The 14398-nt window shown below is 37.2% G+C and overlaps 1 protein-coding gene across 2 annotated transcripts in view; it reads left to right on the top strand.

Annotated features, from left to right (window-relative positions):
- LOC146004721 (uncharacterized) overlaps positions 1 to 4224 on the top strand; it is a 68019-nt gene extending 63795 nt beyond the window's left edge. For both annotated transcript variants that reach the window (XM_083143675.1, XM_083143676.1), the window contains one exon: positions 2764 to 4224. In XM_083143675.1, coding sequence (XP_082999801.1) covers positions 2764 to 2782 — 19 coding nt within the window. In that variant the 3' untranslated portion in view covers positions 2783 to 4224. The remainder of the gene's footprint in view (positions 1 to 2763) is intronic.
- Positions 4225 to 14398: the final 10174 nt, after the last annotated feature.

Genomic DNA, 14398 nt, shown 5'->3' with positions numbered 1-14398 from the left:
ACCTTGAAAAAACATGAATATATAACTTTGCTACGTTTCCCTTGACAGATTGTTAACCCTTTGCTCTTTCTGCTGGTAGCGCTAACTCTTCCTAGGCCTACCCTGAAACCATCTCAGAATCATGGAACACTGATTACCATTTCAAACATTTATTGTAGGAAGTAACTTACTGGAGGAAGTAGGATTGGTTCACTGACGAAATAATTTAGTTATCGTTTGGTTTAACTGAATGGTGATATTAGCGCATAAGTGTATTTACACCTGTTCCACCCGGAAGTGTTTTGTCAAGATATAATGCATATACTATATTTCTGGGTATTTCCTAGAGATGGGCCAATATGAAATTTTTACTGATACTGATATTCTACTGATTCGATATAAAATTCCAAATAGTCCTTGAAGAACAAGAATGATTCATTGACCTTCTTAATAAATGTGTGTTTCGAGGTGACTGCAGTGCAAAAAGGAGTTGCTATATGTAGACATTTACTTTTTTAGAAAGTAGAACATGGAGATTGTCCATAAAAATTATAACAAACTGGCATAATTTTGCACTAAATTATAAGATATTTATTAGGGCTTAGCTGATACCGATGCTGATGTATCGATATCGGTCAATACCAGCCGATACTTTTCCGGCATCTTGGTCTTTTACGGGGTCCGCAAAAATGCCGCATGACACTTTCGCGGAGTCTAATTATCCGAGAAATAATAAAAATTCAAAGTTTTTTTTTTTTATTTTGCACCAATTTTGCACAAAAAAACTATATTTTGTCTATATACGAGGGTTGGGGCAAAAGTCATTGCAACTATTTTTTTATTGTAGATACCAGCCCGGTTAGAAATTGCGACATATACAGATGAAAGGACGAGGGGGGAACTACATGTGGGGACAGTTGAAACACGCGAACATTGTGCCTCACATATTTATTACGATAGTGTACAGGACAATACAGGTTTAATCATGCAAAATTAATTACATACCTGTTCTACAGTTGACAGAATAAAACTGGGGCTAAAGGCCCTCAAAGTAGTCACCTGCCATGTGCACCACACGCTGCCAACGATGTGGGAGACTCGGAATACCATCTGCGTCACCATTGGCCGCACCATGTGTGAATCGGGTCATCTGTTGTTGCACAGCATTGGCAATGTCGTCTCGTGTCGCAAACCACCTTCCACGTAGTGGTTCCTTAACCTTGCGTATGAGATGAAAGTCACAGGGCGAAATGTCAGGAGAGTACGGCGGGTGCTCCAATTCTTCCCATCCCCAGCGTTGCAGTTGCCGCCGTACACACACTGCTTTATGTGGTCTAGCGTTGTCGTGCAGGTTGATTGCACTGTCCAGAAGGTCCGGACGTTTCTCCTGAATGCCACGTCGCAAGGTTAAGGAACCACTACGTGGAAGGCGGTTTGCGACATGAGACGACATTGCCAATGCTGTGCAACAACAGATGACCCGATTCACACATGGTGCGGCCAATGGTGACGCAGATGGTATTCCGAGTCTCCCACATCGTTGGCAGCATGTGGTGCACATGGCAGGTGACTACTTTGAGGGCCTTTAGCCCCAGTTTTATTCTGTCAACTGTAGAACAGGTATGTAATTAATTTTGCACGATCAAACCTGTATTGTCCTGTACACTATCGTAATAAATATGTGAGGTATAATGTTCGCGTGTTTTCATAGTCCCCACATGTAGTTCCCCCCTCGTCCTTTAATCTGTATATGTCGCATTTTCCAACCGGGCTGGTATCTACAAGAAAAAAAATAGTTGCAATGACTTTTGCCCCAACCCTCGTATTTTAATATTCTAAGGTACATTTCTTGGTAAATTGATGCATATAAGTGGAGTAGAAAATTTACACACCAATATTGATCAGTATTCTGAACAAATTTTAATTATTGCAATTTTCAAGTATCGGTATCGGAGTCTGTGGTTATCGGTGATAGTATTGGAATCGGTATCGGCTCAGCCCTAATATTTATAGATATATCGGATTGTTAAAATAATCGGTAATTTTACCAATACACCAGTCGGCCAATACCAATGGAGTGCTGATTAATCTCTCCTCTCCCTAGTATTTATATCTTACTTTATTTGAAGTTATTTATACGTGTGTTCATTGAGCATTACAAATTTTAAAAGTTGACATATATTTCTTTCGTTCAGCTTATTTTACAAAAAAGAATTTTTAATTTATAAATTGGAGCTATAAGCTAATTACCGTATTTGCCAGCGTATAAGGTGCATTTTTTCCTCTTAAAAATAGGTCTTAAAAACAGGATGCATCTTATACACTGATACTCAGTATTTTGATTATCTTCATTTCTGAAAATTTTCTCTGTTCTGAGTTCTATTTCTTTCCCTTGCAGTGTATGACGAAGAAGATTAAAATGTTTTCTTTCCTAGTCAGATTAGGAAAATTATTTGTTGAAAGTAGACCCACATGTTGAAATACTGTAAATTAATTATAAATTCAGTGATAAAGCTTTTTCCTCAAAAATTTGTGCATCTTATATGCTGGCAAATACAGTACATTCATCTGAGTTACAATTGTGCACTGATTTGCGGAACATGAAAAGTTTCCAAACAACAATTACGTAATGTACTACAAACTTCTCAATGTCATATTAGAATATTCAAATTGTTAACAGTGTAATGTTTTAAGATTTTACCAAATGGTTCATGTGGCTTTTAATAATACTTTTCTTTTGGCATATATGGACGATGTGAAGTAAATGTTTTTCGTTTTTTCCAGGAAGGGTACAAAGGATTAGAGGGGTCTGCTTGTGTTATATTACAGCAGGGAAAACAACTGCCATAAAACAAGAGTTTCTAGTCTAACCAAAGGCTTGAGAAGTGTTATCTGTGATATTATACAGACATATCCAAAGAAGTTTCTTAGTTACAAGATATTTTTTATGTATAGGAATTACGTAGCTGGTGGGAGTACCAAGGCTCATTAATCAAAACAGAATCTTATTAATGTGCTTATTATTATTATTGCAAAGTGTTCGGAGTTTTACGATTCAAGTACTTAAAAAAAGACTATAATTGTTTACAAATAACTAGATTTTTAAGTTGGATAAAGTACAAGCATGCCAAATGATAACTAAAAGTGCGAGCTGCTAACGGTATAACTTTTGCGGAGAACTTTAAGCTTAAAGGAATTGGCTTCCGCAGTACTTTGTATCTATGTTTACTTGTGAAACACTTCTTATGAGAAGGCTGATAACTTTTTTCTTCGAATAATTGTTTTGAATTACCATCTGCCTGTTCTTCGGAAATGTGTTGTGTGTGGTTAGTTGTTTATTGGACGTTTACCGAGTGAGTTATTGGATGTCAACACATTTGCACTGGGTACTTTTGTACACGTTAATATGATGCTTAATTATATATTTACGTGCCTTAAAGTTACAGGATAAAATGGGATAAGTGATTTTAGAAAAATCAGTTCCGCATAGGAAGAAAAAAAAAATATTTGCTGGCCAAATTTGTATATATGAAAAATTTGTAATTGATAGAACATCTATATTGGAAATTGAATATTTAGAACAGCTGTTGTTATATCACTTGTCTTTTTTGGTCTCTGTAACAATTGTACAAACAATTGATAGTTTTTTTTCAATTTCAGTGTTTAAATTGTTTATTGCAAGTGAATGACATTCATATGGAATGGTGGTTATTAATTCAATGTGAAAGATATATATATCTATATAAAAATATATATGATGCTTTTGAATACATCTATCAATGTTTTTGTCTCTATAAATTGTTAATATAGTATCTATTCTTAAAATGCTATAAATTATTTTTCTTTGCTGTTAATGTCTTTAAATCCTTCCACTTAACTAGAATCTCATCCTTGTTAGTAACTATATAAAATTCTCTTATGTTTGTTAGCATATTTTATAAAAATAACAATTTATGTGCCATTCAGTTTTTAATACTCTATATAAACAATGTTCTCATTTTAGTTTAGATAAATTGCATACCATTTAGTGTAACTATTGATTTTTGTTAGATTTATGTTTATATTTTTTTCATCACCAAATTTTTAAATGTGATACTAAACAATTGTGCAGAGTAGCTTGTTTTGAAGTCTTATTGTAATATTTTGTATTTTATGCAGTACAATCTGTAAGAAAGTTGAAATTGTCGGAAGCACTCTAACTTCATGTTCAGAATTCAAACTTTAATAAAATTTTATAAGTATGGAAATATGACGAAATTATGTTGACAGTGTTTGTGATTCTTTCCCATTTTATACCCTTTTTTTGTGTGTATTCCTTCAAGAGAATTTAATTTAATCTTACAATTGTGATGAAAAATGGAATGTTTTTTTTTTTTCAAATGATACTTGCAACAAAGTTCTTAGAATAATCGTTGCAGTTTTCATGCCAATTTTTTGTTTGCAGAAAAGTGTTGTGCAACCATTATGTGAAGCTTTTCTTTTTAAAAAATAATGCCAGCATTACTTGTTCTTATAAATCATTTATTACTAAACTGTCTTTAGTGCAATATAAGAATGCACAGAATACTCTTGAATATACATTAAACCGATTAGTGAAAATCGACCCTCATCATTTCTTCATGACAGTTTAGTGAACATTTTTCTGCTGTAAAAATAGTTAACACTTGAGTAAGTTTACTACTGTGTTGGGAAGTATGGACTGAGGAAATTTGATCGTCAATGTCCGAAGATTCTGCGTCACTTTCGTTAGTTTCATTATCTGATGCACATGACAATTTTACGAAGAAAGGTTGCAAACCAATTTCTAGACAGAAAAAACAGGGTGCAACGATTACGTGGTGAAATATGGTCTTTTTTTCATATATGAAAGAAATATCATATTGGGCACTCCAAAATATCAATGTACAGTCACAATAGTTTATGCTCTTTTTTTTCTGTAGTACCTACATCTTGACAAAGAGCTACTACATGTGAAGCAGTAATGGGTGAATAGAATCATATTGTATTTTTCTATATCTGTATTTGAAAGACTGTTAAAATTATATGTGTTGCGTTGTAAGCAATTTATATTTCCCCAGTTTACTCTTCGTCTTCACACATGTGGAAGGAGGAGAGTATTACTATTCTTGGTATTACAACAAACAAGACTTGTTAGATCTTTGAAGTTAATATTTGTGAGTAGGCTACAGTCTTATATTTTGTAAATATTTATGTTGTTTAACTTCTATTGAAAATACTGTATTTCACAGCATAATCGTATATATAGCAGAATTTATACCAAATTATTTTGAAAAGTAGAAGTGGGATGCAACTATTATGTATGCGACGATTACACGATGAAAGTTTAGAATTCAATTTTTGACTGAAAAGACAGGGTGTGATGAGTATGCATTGGGAGTTCGAGGGGGAAATCGGATGAAGTGTAGGACGATTGTGTTTTTTTTCCTTCAGGTGGCAGAGAAACACTGTTGTAGCCACCAGGAGCAGAGGGGGCACCAGATCATGAAAATAGAGCGCAAGAAAGATAAGCCTTTTATCAACTTGGTTATTTATTTATAGTAGGGATGGGACGATATGAAATTTTGGCCGATACCGATAAAGTACCGATATAAAATTTACCGATAACCGATAACCGATATTCTACCGATCCGATATAAAATTAGAAATGTTCCTGGAAGAACCTGAAAGGTTCATTGACCTCCTTAAAAAATGTGTGTTTCAAAGTGACTGCAGTGCAAGAGAAATTGCATATTTAGACATTTACTTTTTTTAAAAGTAGGGCATGGAGATTATCCATAAAATACGCCGATATGCCTATATCGGCCGATACCATTAGAGTACCGATTAATCGGTCCCATCCCTAATTTATAGTGTAACTATAACTACAACACAACGCTTTCCATGCCAACCAAAGTAGTTCATGTGGTAATGTTTCGTCCCACCCTTAGTGAACATCCAAAACAACATTGTCTGGCTACGCTGCTTGGGCTGTTCATCCAAAAACATATTTTTCAAGCAGTCTCTTTTCATTTTTCTCTGTACAGGTGAGTGAATCGTTGCCATAACTTGAATCAAGGGTTCACCTCCTGAAATAATTGGCTAAGGATTTAATTTGATTTTTTTTACCTCTACATATAAAATATGAGATTAATTATGATTTATTGAAAATTAATGTTCATTCATTTTAAGGTCATCGCTGAAGTAAATAACAGCCCGTTTGCAATTAATTCGCGAAACTTATTGTATGAGTGAGTTACAGCTTATGTAGAATAGAGCCATTGTAAAATTAACTTATTACTAAGGTAAGAATTTTTTTACATTTGCATCTTTCTTTTGGAAAGTCCAATACAAGTCACTTGATGTTCATTTTTTTTTAAAAAAAAAAAGAAACCAGACACAGCATCTTTGATGGTAAAAAGGTAAAGTTCCCCTTGCACATAGCATCGTGTCATGAAGGCACATTTAGAGAATGTGGGGGCTAGTGCCACATTCTCGGTTTAGGCCATTTTGGAGACATGAGACATGTGACAAACATCAAGCTCTGGCCACCACCTCCACCAGGTACCCATTGATTTGAGGCTGGGTGAGTCCCAGAGCCTCTTGATGCAAGGACAAGACATTTTAAACAATTTTTATACATTATCTTGCTTTTTTATGTTTTCAAAAGAGAGTTGACATATCTTAATGTTCTTATTTGTTTTCCAAAAAAGTACATGTTGTACTAAGCACATTCCGGTTAGTAGTGAGTTAGTCGTGATGGAGAAATACACGATGCAGGAGTGCATAACTATCATGAAAACATATTACAAATACGAAGAGTGTTGTGCTGAAAGGGTGCGCAAAGTACGTGGTATGTTTGGGCGGGAAAACGTGCCAAATGGAACGACTGTGAAAAAAGTTTGAACAAACAGGTTCGGTGATGGATGACAAAAGAAGTGGCCGTGTCCTCATACCGGACGCTTGGCTGATAATATTGCCGCTGCGAGCGCTAGTGTCACTGAGTGTTTGAGAACGTCCATTCGCTGCAGGTCTCTTGAGTTAGACATTTCGAGGAGCACCATGCAGCGGATTATGGCGAAAGATCTGCGTATGCACCCATACAAGATTCAGACGACTCAACAACTTAAGCCGCAAGACCACGTGCGGCAACGGGCAATCGTCGATTGGTTCCTGGACAATCTGCAAGTGGATGGTGATTTTGCTAAGAAAATCGTCTTCAGTGACGAGGTGCATTTTCATCTGGATGGGTATGTAAACAAGCAGAACTGTCACATTTGGGGCATGGAAAACCTTCGTGTTATTGAAGAAAAGCTGATTTATTCCCGAGTGTCTGTGTGGTCTGCGCTTTGGTGTGGTGAAATTATTGGGCCGCACTTCTTTGAAAACGAGTCCGGAAGTGCAGTAACTGTCAATGGTGTACATTATCGCAAGATGATAACAGCATTTTTGTGGCCCCAGGTGGAAACCATGGACTTTGGCGTTGATGTTGATGAGATGTTCTTCCAGCAGGATGGCGCCACGTGTCATGGGCAGCTGATTTAGTGCAACAGTGATCACAATTGGCCACCAAGGTCATGCGATCTTACACCGTGTGTCTTTTATCTCTGGGGATTTGTAAAGTTCAAGGTTTACAGCAAACTCATACCAACCATTCACGAACTTAAAGAAGAAATGACGTGATCGCAACAATTGAGGCACAAGTTTGCGAAAATGTGATTGCAAATTATGTCAAACTATTGCGTGAGTGTCATGAGACGTGGAGGATATTTGCCGGATATTATTTTCCATATTTTATCGGAGTGTTTACTCTTTCAAAGTATGTTACAACTTTGCCAATTCATGTATAAATAAAGGGTCATTTTGTAAATTTAAATCCTGCGTTACTTATGGGACACCCTTTATTTGTCTGGAGAAAATGTTTCGTATTGGACAACTACCAGTGGATTTGTAAGCAGGTGGCATTGCTTACTTCAAGTATGCTGCTCTTGTGTCCGTAGATTTGAAAAAGGAAGCTTCTTGATGTTCAAGTCTTTGTTGAGATACATCAGCAGTCGCTATGCTTTGACAATGCACGTACTGTAAGTTGTTACAAGTGTATTGCAGTGTATGGCTGGTAAAATGAACTAGTTGTTAAAAAGCATTTTGAAAATTTTATGGAACATTTTTTTGTGGTTTGTAGGGCATTATTGCATTTTTATAGAGCATTTTCTGGTATTGTGCATTAAAATCCTAGTCGTTACTTATTACTTCTTATGTAACATTCACCGTTACTAAATTGCGCTCATAAGTGACTAACTGTAACTCGGTTTCTTTATCAAGTAACTTTGCAAACTTTCGATCCCATCAGGAGGTGGAAGTAATTTTCAAGGGCATGCTGGAATTCTTTTACTTTGATTTCCATGCTGACGGTTGAAAGCGAAAAATTAGACATTGTAGTGCAGTGGTTACGCACTTGCTCCATGTTCGATAGGTCCAAAGAACATGGAGCACGTGCGCTAACCACTGCGACACGCTGCCTTTTACTTTTAAGTTGTAAATTTCCTTGTTCCTTGAGGAAGATGGTAGTCAGCATGTAGCAATAATAGAGTTCAATGGCTTCAATATGGCTGAAATTTCTGTTTTCCCCCACATATTTGTTGCCAGTACGTTACAAGAAAGGACAATTCAATGGTAATCCCTGCAATTCCTGTACTACTGAGCATGAAAATAATAACGTAATTTTGGTGTGCGTTGATATTTATAATCATCCACGTTCTCTCTGAACCCATGCCATTCCTTCTGGAAAATGTTATATAGAGAGAGCACATGTCCCTCAGTCACGAGAATATTTCGTATATTTTTTGGTATTCTCATGAACTGAAACTTAGGCTAATTTGATTTTCAGTGGCGATGCTACATAAAGGGCAACTAGGGCACTGCCCCACAACAATTTTAACATAAAAAGTTCATCTGAAGAGACGATCGGTATATACGCGTAAATATTTTTTTTGTTTTTTCCCTCAACCCCTACGTTGCTGCAACCAGACTTACAGGGCATGCACCCTGTGCGAGGTTAATATATTTCTCCGTCCTGTTGGAGAGAGTTCAATTTCGGCTCTGCCCTGGAGACGTGACGTCACTGACTGATCCAAACATTTACAGCATAGGCAAGGGACGGTCCCCTCACAATGGAAAAGCGCAAAATTCGTAGCCGTCTCTGGGCAGTAAACGAGGTGCCCTGCCCATTCATGTTTGCCTCGTTCAGTGTTTCCAACGCTTGGTAGGCAGTTCATTCGTTCTTCCAGCCTGCAGCAATAAAATAGAAAAAAATCCCTCGAATGCTTTTCTTCGCGCTTGTTCCGGCGACCTGAAAAGTTGACAACACTTTTTATTGCACAAACTAGTCCCTCGTATTTTCAAAAAGATCCTCCTTTCCTCTTTTCTTCCCATTGTAATACGGATTTGGATTTGAGTTAGTGTGTGAATTTGCGTTGCGTTCCGTCTGTGCGTATTGGTCGCTTATGAAATAATTAGTTTTTCGCGATTTTATAGTTACTGTACGTGTTTATTTATTTGTGTAATTGTGTCTGTGTTCCAGCAACTTGACATGCAGAATATCTTCGTAAGTATAAACGAACTTTTTGGGGGTACATGGCCAAAGTAAAGTGTTGTAACTGAACTTAACGCTGCATCATCTTCCTACTTAGTCATTGATACGTATTAGTGGATACTTGGTGAATATGACATTGAATCATGTAGAAACTTTAATATCTACGCCTTTCAATTCATTGACAATGGAAGAGAAACTTAGTGTAACATTTTCCTAATCATTCCAGTATCTACCCAAAGTTTAGTTACTGCAAGCAACGTTAGTATTCGAGGGTTTTTTTTTATTCATGTATTTTTGTTCCATATGTTGCTGATTTTTCGTATTCCTACGTAGTGAGTATTTAATGCTCTTTGGAGAGATATCTTGATCAGAATGTTAATTTACTTACTCCATATCAAGGAACTACCCTCAAAAACCTTAAAGAGGAATAGAGGCTAACTGCCCCCCTCCCCACCCAAAAGAAAAATGTGCCCTGCCTGACTGAAAAGGCACGCGCCGCCCCTGTTGATTTTACTTCTACAGAACCGGTTGTGAAGCCCATGCTTGTCACCATGTTTACGTAGATGCTATTGCATCGTGCACGCGTATTACCAGTGCTCGAAAAATTTCCTTCCGAGCTAGATGCCAGCTCTGAAAATCAGGCGCCAGGAAACCACCTACTAGCAATTGTGCATACTACAGTATGTTACAAAAAGTCGCGCAATCCAAACTTTGAAAATGTATATCATGAAAATCGTAAGAGATATTTACAGTGGGTTTTCTGCACTAAACTAATCCTGTAGGCTATCACTTGCTTCATAAATTTATGTTAGCATTTATCTAAATAAATGCAATTACATTATTTTAAAAAACATTGTTAATTTGCTGAAAACATCTGAGAACTGATTTTCAACAATAAATAGATAGGCCTACCAACTCAAACAATTTGTGGGATAATTTGTTGCAATAGCATCTAACACCCCCCCCCCCCCATTTAGGGTCCAGTATTCCTAAAAAATGAACGTCAAGGTGGGAAAAAATTGCAATTTGAGTAAGGACTACTAAAAAAGGTAGGATGTAACTCCTTCTTCGAAAATCAAAAAAGATTTGATTTGACTAGTAAGCCAGAAATCCCGGGTTCGAATCCTGGCCTGTCCACGGGTGTTCTTTGTGTGTGTCCCTTCATCAATTTCATCGTATCATCTTCGCGATTAGCCAAAAGTGGCAGAAAAATGAAGTATAATAAACCAAATCTAACAATCAATCAATGATTTGATTTAATTTTTGTTACTTAGCGTCGCTTTTTGCCACATTTGATTAATCACGATGATGATATGATAAAATTGATGAACGGACACACACAAAGAACACCCGTGGACAGGTCAGGGTTCGAACCCGGAATCTGTACTGTCGTAGCACGCTGAGATAACCACTCCTCCACGGACGTCTGCCAAAAACAAAGAAGAGAGAAAGCGCTAACCATTCGGATACGTGGGTATCGCTAAAGCAAACTGCATTTTTCCTCAGTGGTATTTTTCAATTGGATTTTTGAAACACCATCTTTGTACATTACTAATGTTTTTTGAAAAAAAAAATCCATTGCTTGATTTCCCTAATTCCTCCATCTCACCCGTTTCAATAAATCTACGTTCATCGTCATGGCAGGAATTAGTAAAGGGATGGAAGAGCAACGTTAAAAAAATACAAATAATTTCTTCCCAGTGCATCTGCGGGGCATTGCAAAATCAGGAGTCCAGAGTTCTCTGCTCACTATTGTCCCTCATGACATCCATAAGCTCATTAGCTACTTATCGCGATTAAATCTATGCAGCTAGAAAAAAGTGATGGGAGGTGGCAAAAATTCGATATATTCAAGGGGGGATAAACTGGTAACAAAATACACTTTTTTGTAGTTTCTCCAATAATATTCTTTAGTTTGTTAAGTTCTGGGATACATTTCTCATTCCAAATTATTTCATTATTCACTGCAGAGGAACAAGAATTCGTGCTTGTCATGGGTTCGAATCCTGGCCTGGATATGGATGTTCATTGTGAGGTCCCTTCATCAATTTCATCAAATCATCACTCATCCTCATTTACTGGCAGAAAAGCGAAGTAAAATAAACCAAACCAACAACAACATTAATAACGTGTCTTCTGTTGCCCAAATAAATACCATTTAGCTAACACGTTTTTTTTATTGCAAGCCAAGAGATTAGTATATTTAATAAAACACTACTAAAACGAGAGAGAGCGTGAGCAATATTTGTCATATCTTCCGTATTAAAAAAAAAAAAGACAAACCATAACATTTCCAAGCATTTTTATCTGCACATAATACGTTCCCATTTCATAAATAATAAAACTATATTTTTTACATCCCACATTATAGATACATATTATACAACGTGCATAAATACAGAGAACATAAGTACTACAGACATTATCCCCAGAGTTCTTTAGAGCATTTAACAAAGGATTTGAAGGGAAACCAATCCCCTATCTGTCCTATAGGAGATAGACTGCAGGACCTGAAAGTAGGGGCTTTCAACCAATGGAGCGGGGTGGGGTGAGGGGCAAGGGAGGTTGTAGAGGAAGATTTTCCTTTTGGCGAGGAAGACCCAGCTAGTCCAGTCTTGCTGGCTGATTTCACCGAGGGACGAGAAGCACGTGAAAAAATAAGTGTTGCATGTAAACTTTGGCTTCAACAAGACAATAAATATTGTGATTTTAAAATATTTAGAGATGTGAGATTGATTGATCTATGTCTGCTAGACTAGCTACTCCTCAGTGCACGTCACTGGCACTTGCATAGCATCAAAATAAAAATTTTCTCGCTTGATTTTATTCTCTGTAATAACCAATCGGCCCTTTTTTTGGTCCCAAAACACGGTTGCCATGATTTGGCAGGATTTTCTATTACAGCAGGCATTTCAACTTCCTGCTACTCGCACGTATGCACCTCCACTCTGAGAAATATACCTCTGTTGCAGGCTCAGAATACTAAAGCATGCTTCCGTGCATGTGCAGCTTCGTCAGTGTTGCCAGTCCCAAGTAAAAGATTATCGGCCCTTTTTTTTACATGTGCCTCATATTTATATCATCCCCTAGTAAGTCTACATCATCTGCATATCCTAAAAACTGAGTCACACCATTTAAATTTAGTCCTTCATTAGTTTCTTTTACCTACCTAACCGCAAGGCAAAATTAAAGAGCAGTTGAGATAATGTATCTCCCTGTTTTGAACCATCATTTAATTGTAAATTTAACAGACATATTAATACCCACACGAATTTTACTTTCTGTTTTATTATTTCATACTTTTATCCCGGGTTCGATCCCCGGCCGGTTCAAATCTGGGAACTTTTCCAACGATGGAAGCGGCCCCGGCGCCCACCCAGCGTCGCATAACATGGGTACCTGGGGGAAACCCTGGGGGGTAAAGGCGGTCAGGGGGGTGATGCTGATCACATCACCCCCACTCACAACCGGATCAAGAAAGTGTGGGGCGTTACCCCCACACCCCCTATACGCCTTCATGGCGTGGTGCTATGCACAGGGGAGCACTTTACCTTTTTTTTTTTACTTTTATCATATTAACAAGCTTCTTAGGTATTGCAAACTAGACTACAATACTATGTCATAATGAAACTAATGAAAGTGGAAACATCACACAAAAAATTCCACTTCTACTATGAAAGTAATAGGTTTGAAACATGCAAGACATGTATCATTAAAACTGAAATTGTTTACTATTATTTAGGGGCACTGGTTGTGAAGCCTACCTGACGACAACACTAAAGCTTTCACATGAAATCTCATCTTTCTCAGGCCAAACCAGGGTGGCCATTCACCGGGAATTCCTTGAATTATGGGAATTATCTGTGAATTCTACGTACATGAATTTTTCTCTGTAGACGTGGCCCTGAGGCAAGTTGTCTAACAGTTTAGCTTTTATTTTTATTGAGGAAGGAAAAGAAAATAAAGCTGCATGAAAAACAAAATAGAATTCTCCCAATCCTTTTACTTTGTTAGTGTCCTTTGCAGAAGAATCTATGTGACCGAAGGAAGATTATTTCAAAATAAGATACCTTGAAGTTCATTACGTAAAGCTGACTTTGAAATTCTTATACAATTAACAAACATTTGAGACTTGTTTTTGTAGATGTATTTCTAATCCAAGTATGCGAAACAGCAAATGTAAACTTCACACCTTAAATATGTACATTTCTTTCCACTTTTATGCACAGATAGGCTAATTGGGACTGGACCTACAGTTTGCGAAATCCGAACCACTATGTGTATCCATCAGTAATGTTGAAATCGAGAAAATTGATTGATTTGCTTTATTGTACTTCGCTTTTTATGCCACTTTTGGCTGATTTGGGAAGATGGGGATTAGTGGTGATATGATGAAACTGATGAATGTACACTAACAAATCCATGCCCAGGCTGGGATTCGAACCTGGGACCCCTGGCATTGTAGCACAATGTGCACTCCACCATAGGGGCTGGCGGAATAGAGGAAATATCTGCTTGTATCCTTGAATTTTTGGGGGAATAGAGAAAATATCTGCTTGTACCCTTGAATTTTGGGGGGAACAGAGAAAATATCTGCTTGTACACTTGAATTTTTGGGAGAATGGAGAAAATATCTGCTTGTACCCTTGAATTTTTGGGGGAATAGAGAAAATATCTGCTTGTACCCTTGAATTTTTGGGGGAATAGAGAAAATATCTGCTTGTACCCATTGAATTTTTGGGGGAATAGAGAAAATATCTGATTGTACCCTTGAATTTTTGGGAGAATGGAGAAAATATCTGCTTGTACCCTTGAATTTTTGGGGGAAGA

Source organism: Lepisma saccharinum, chromosome 22, assembly GCF_977018435.1.
Source record: "Lepisma saccharinum chromosome 22, izLepSacc3.1, whole genome shotgun sequence".
NCBI classification, from domain to species: Eukaryota; Metazoa; Arthropoda; class Insecta; order Zygentoma; family Lepismatidae; genus Lepisma; species Lepisma saccharinum.
This window is presented reverse-complemented; position numbering and strand designations above follow the sequence as displayed.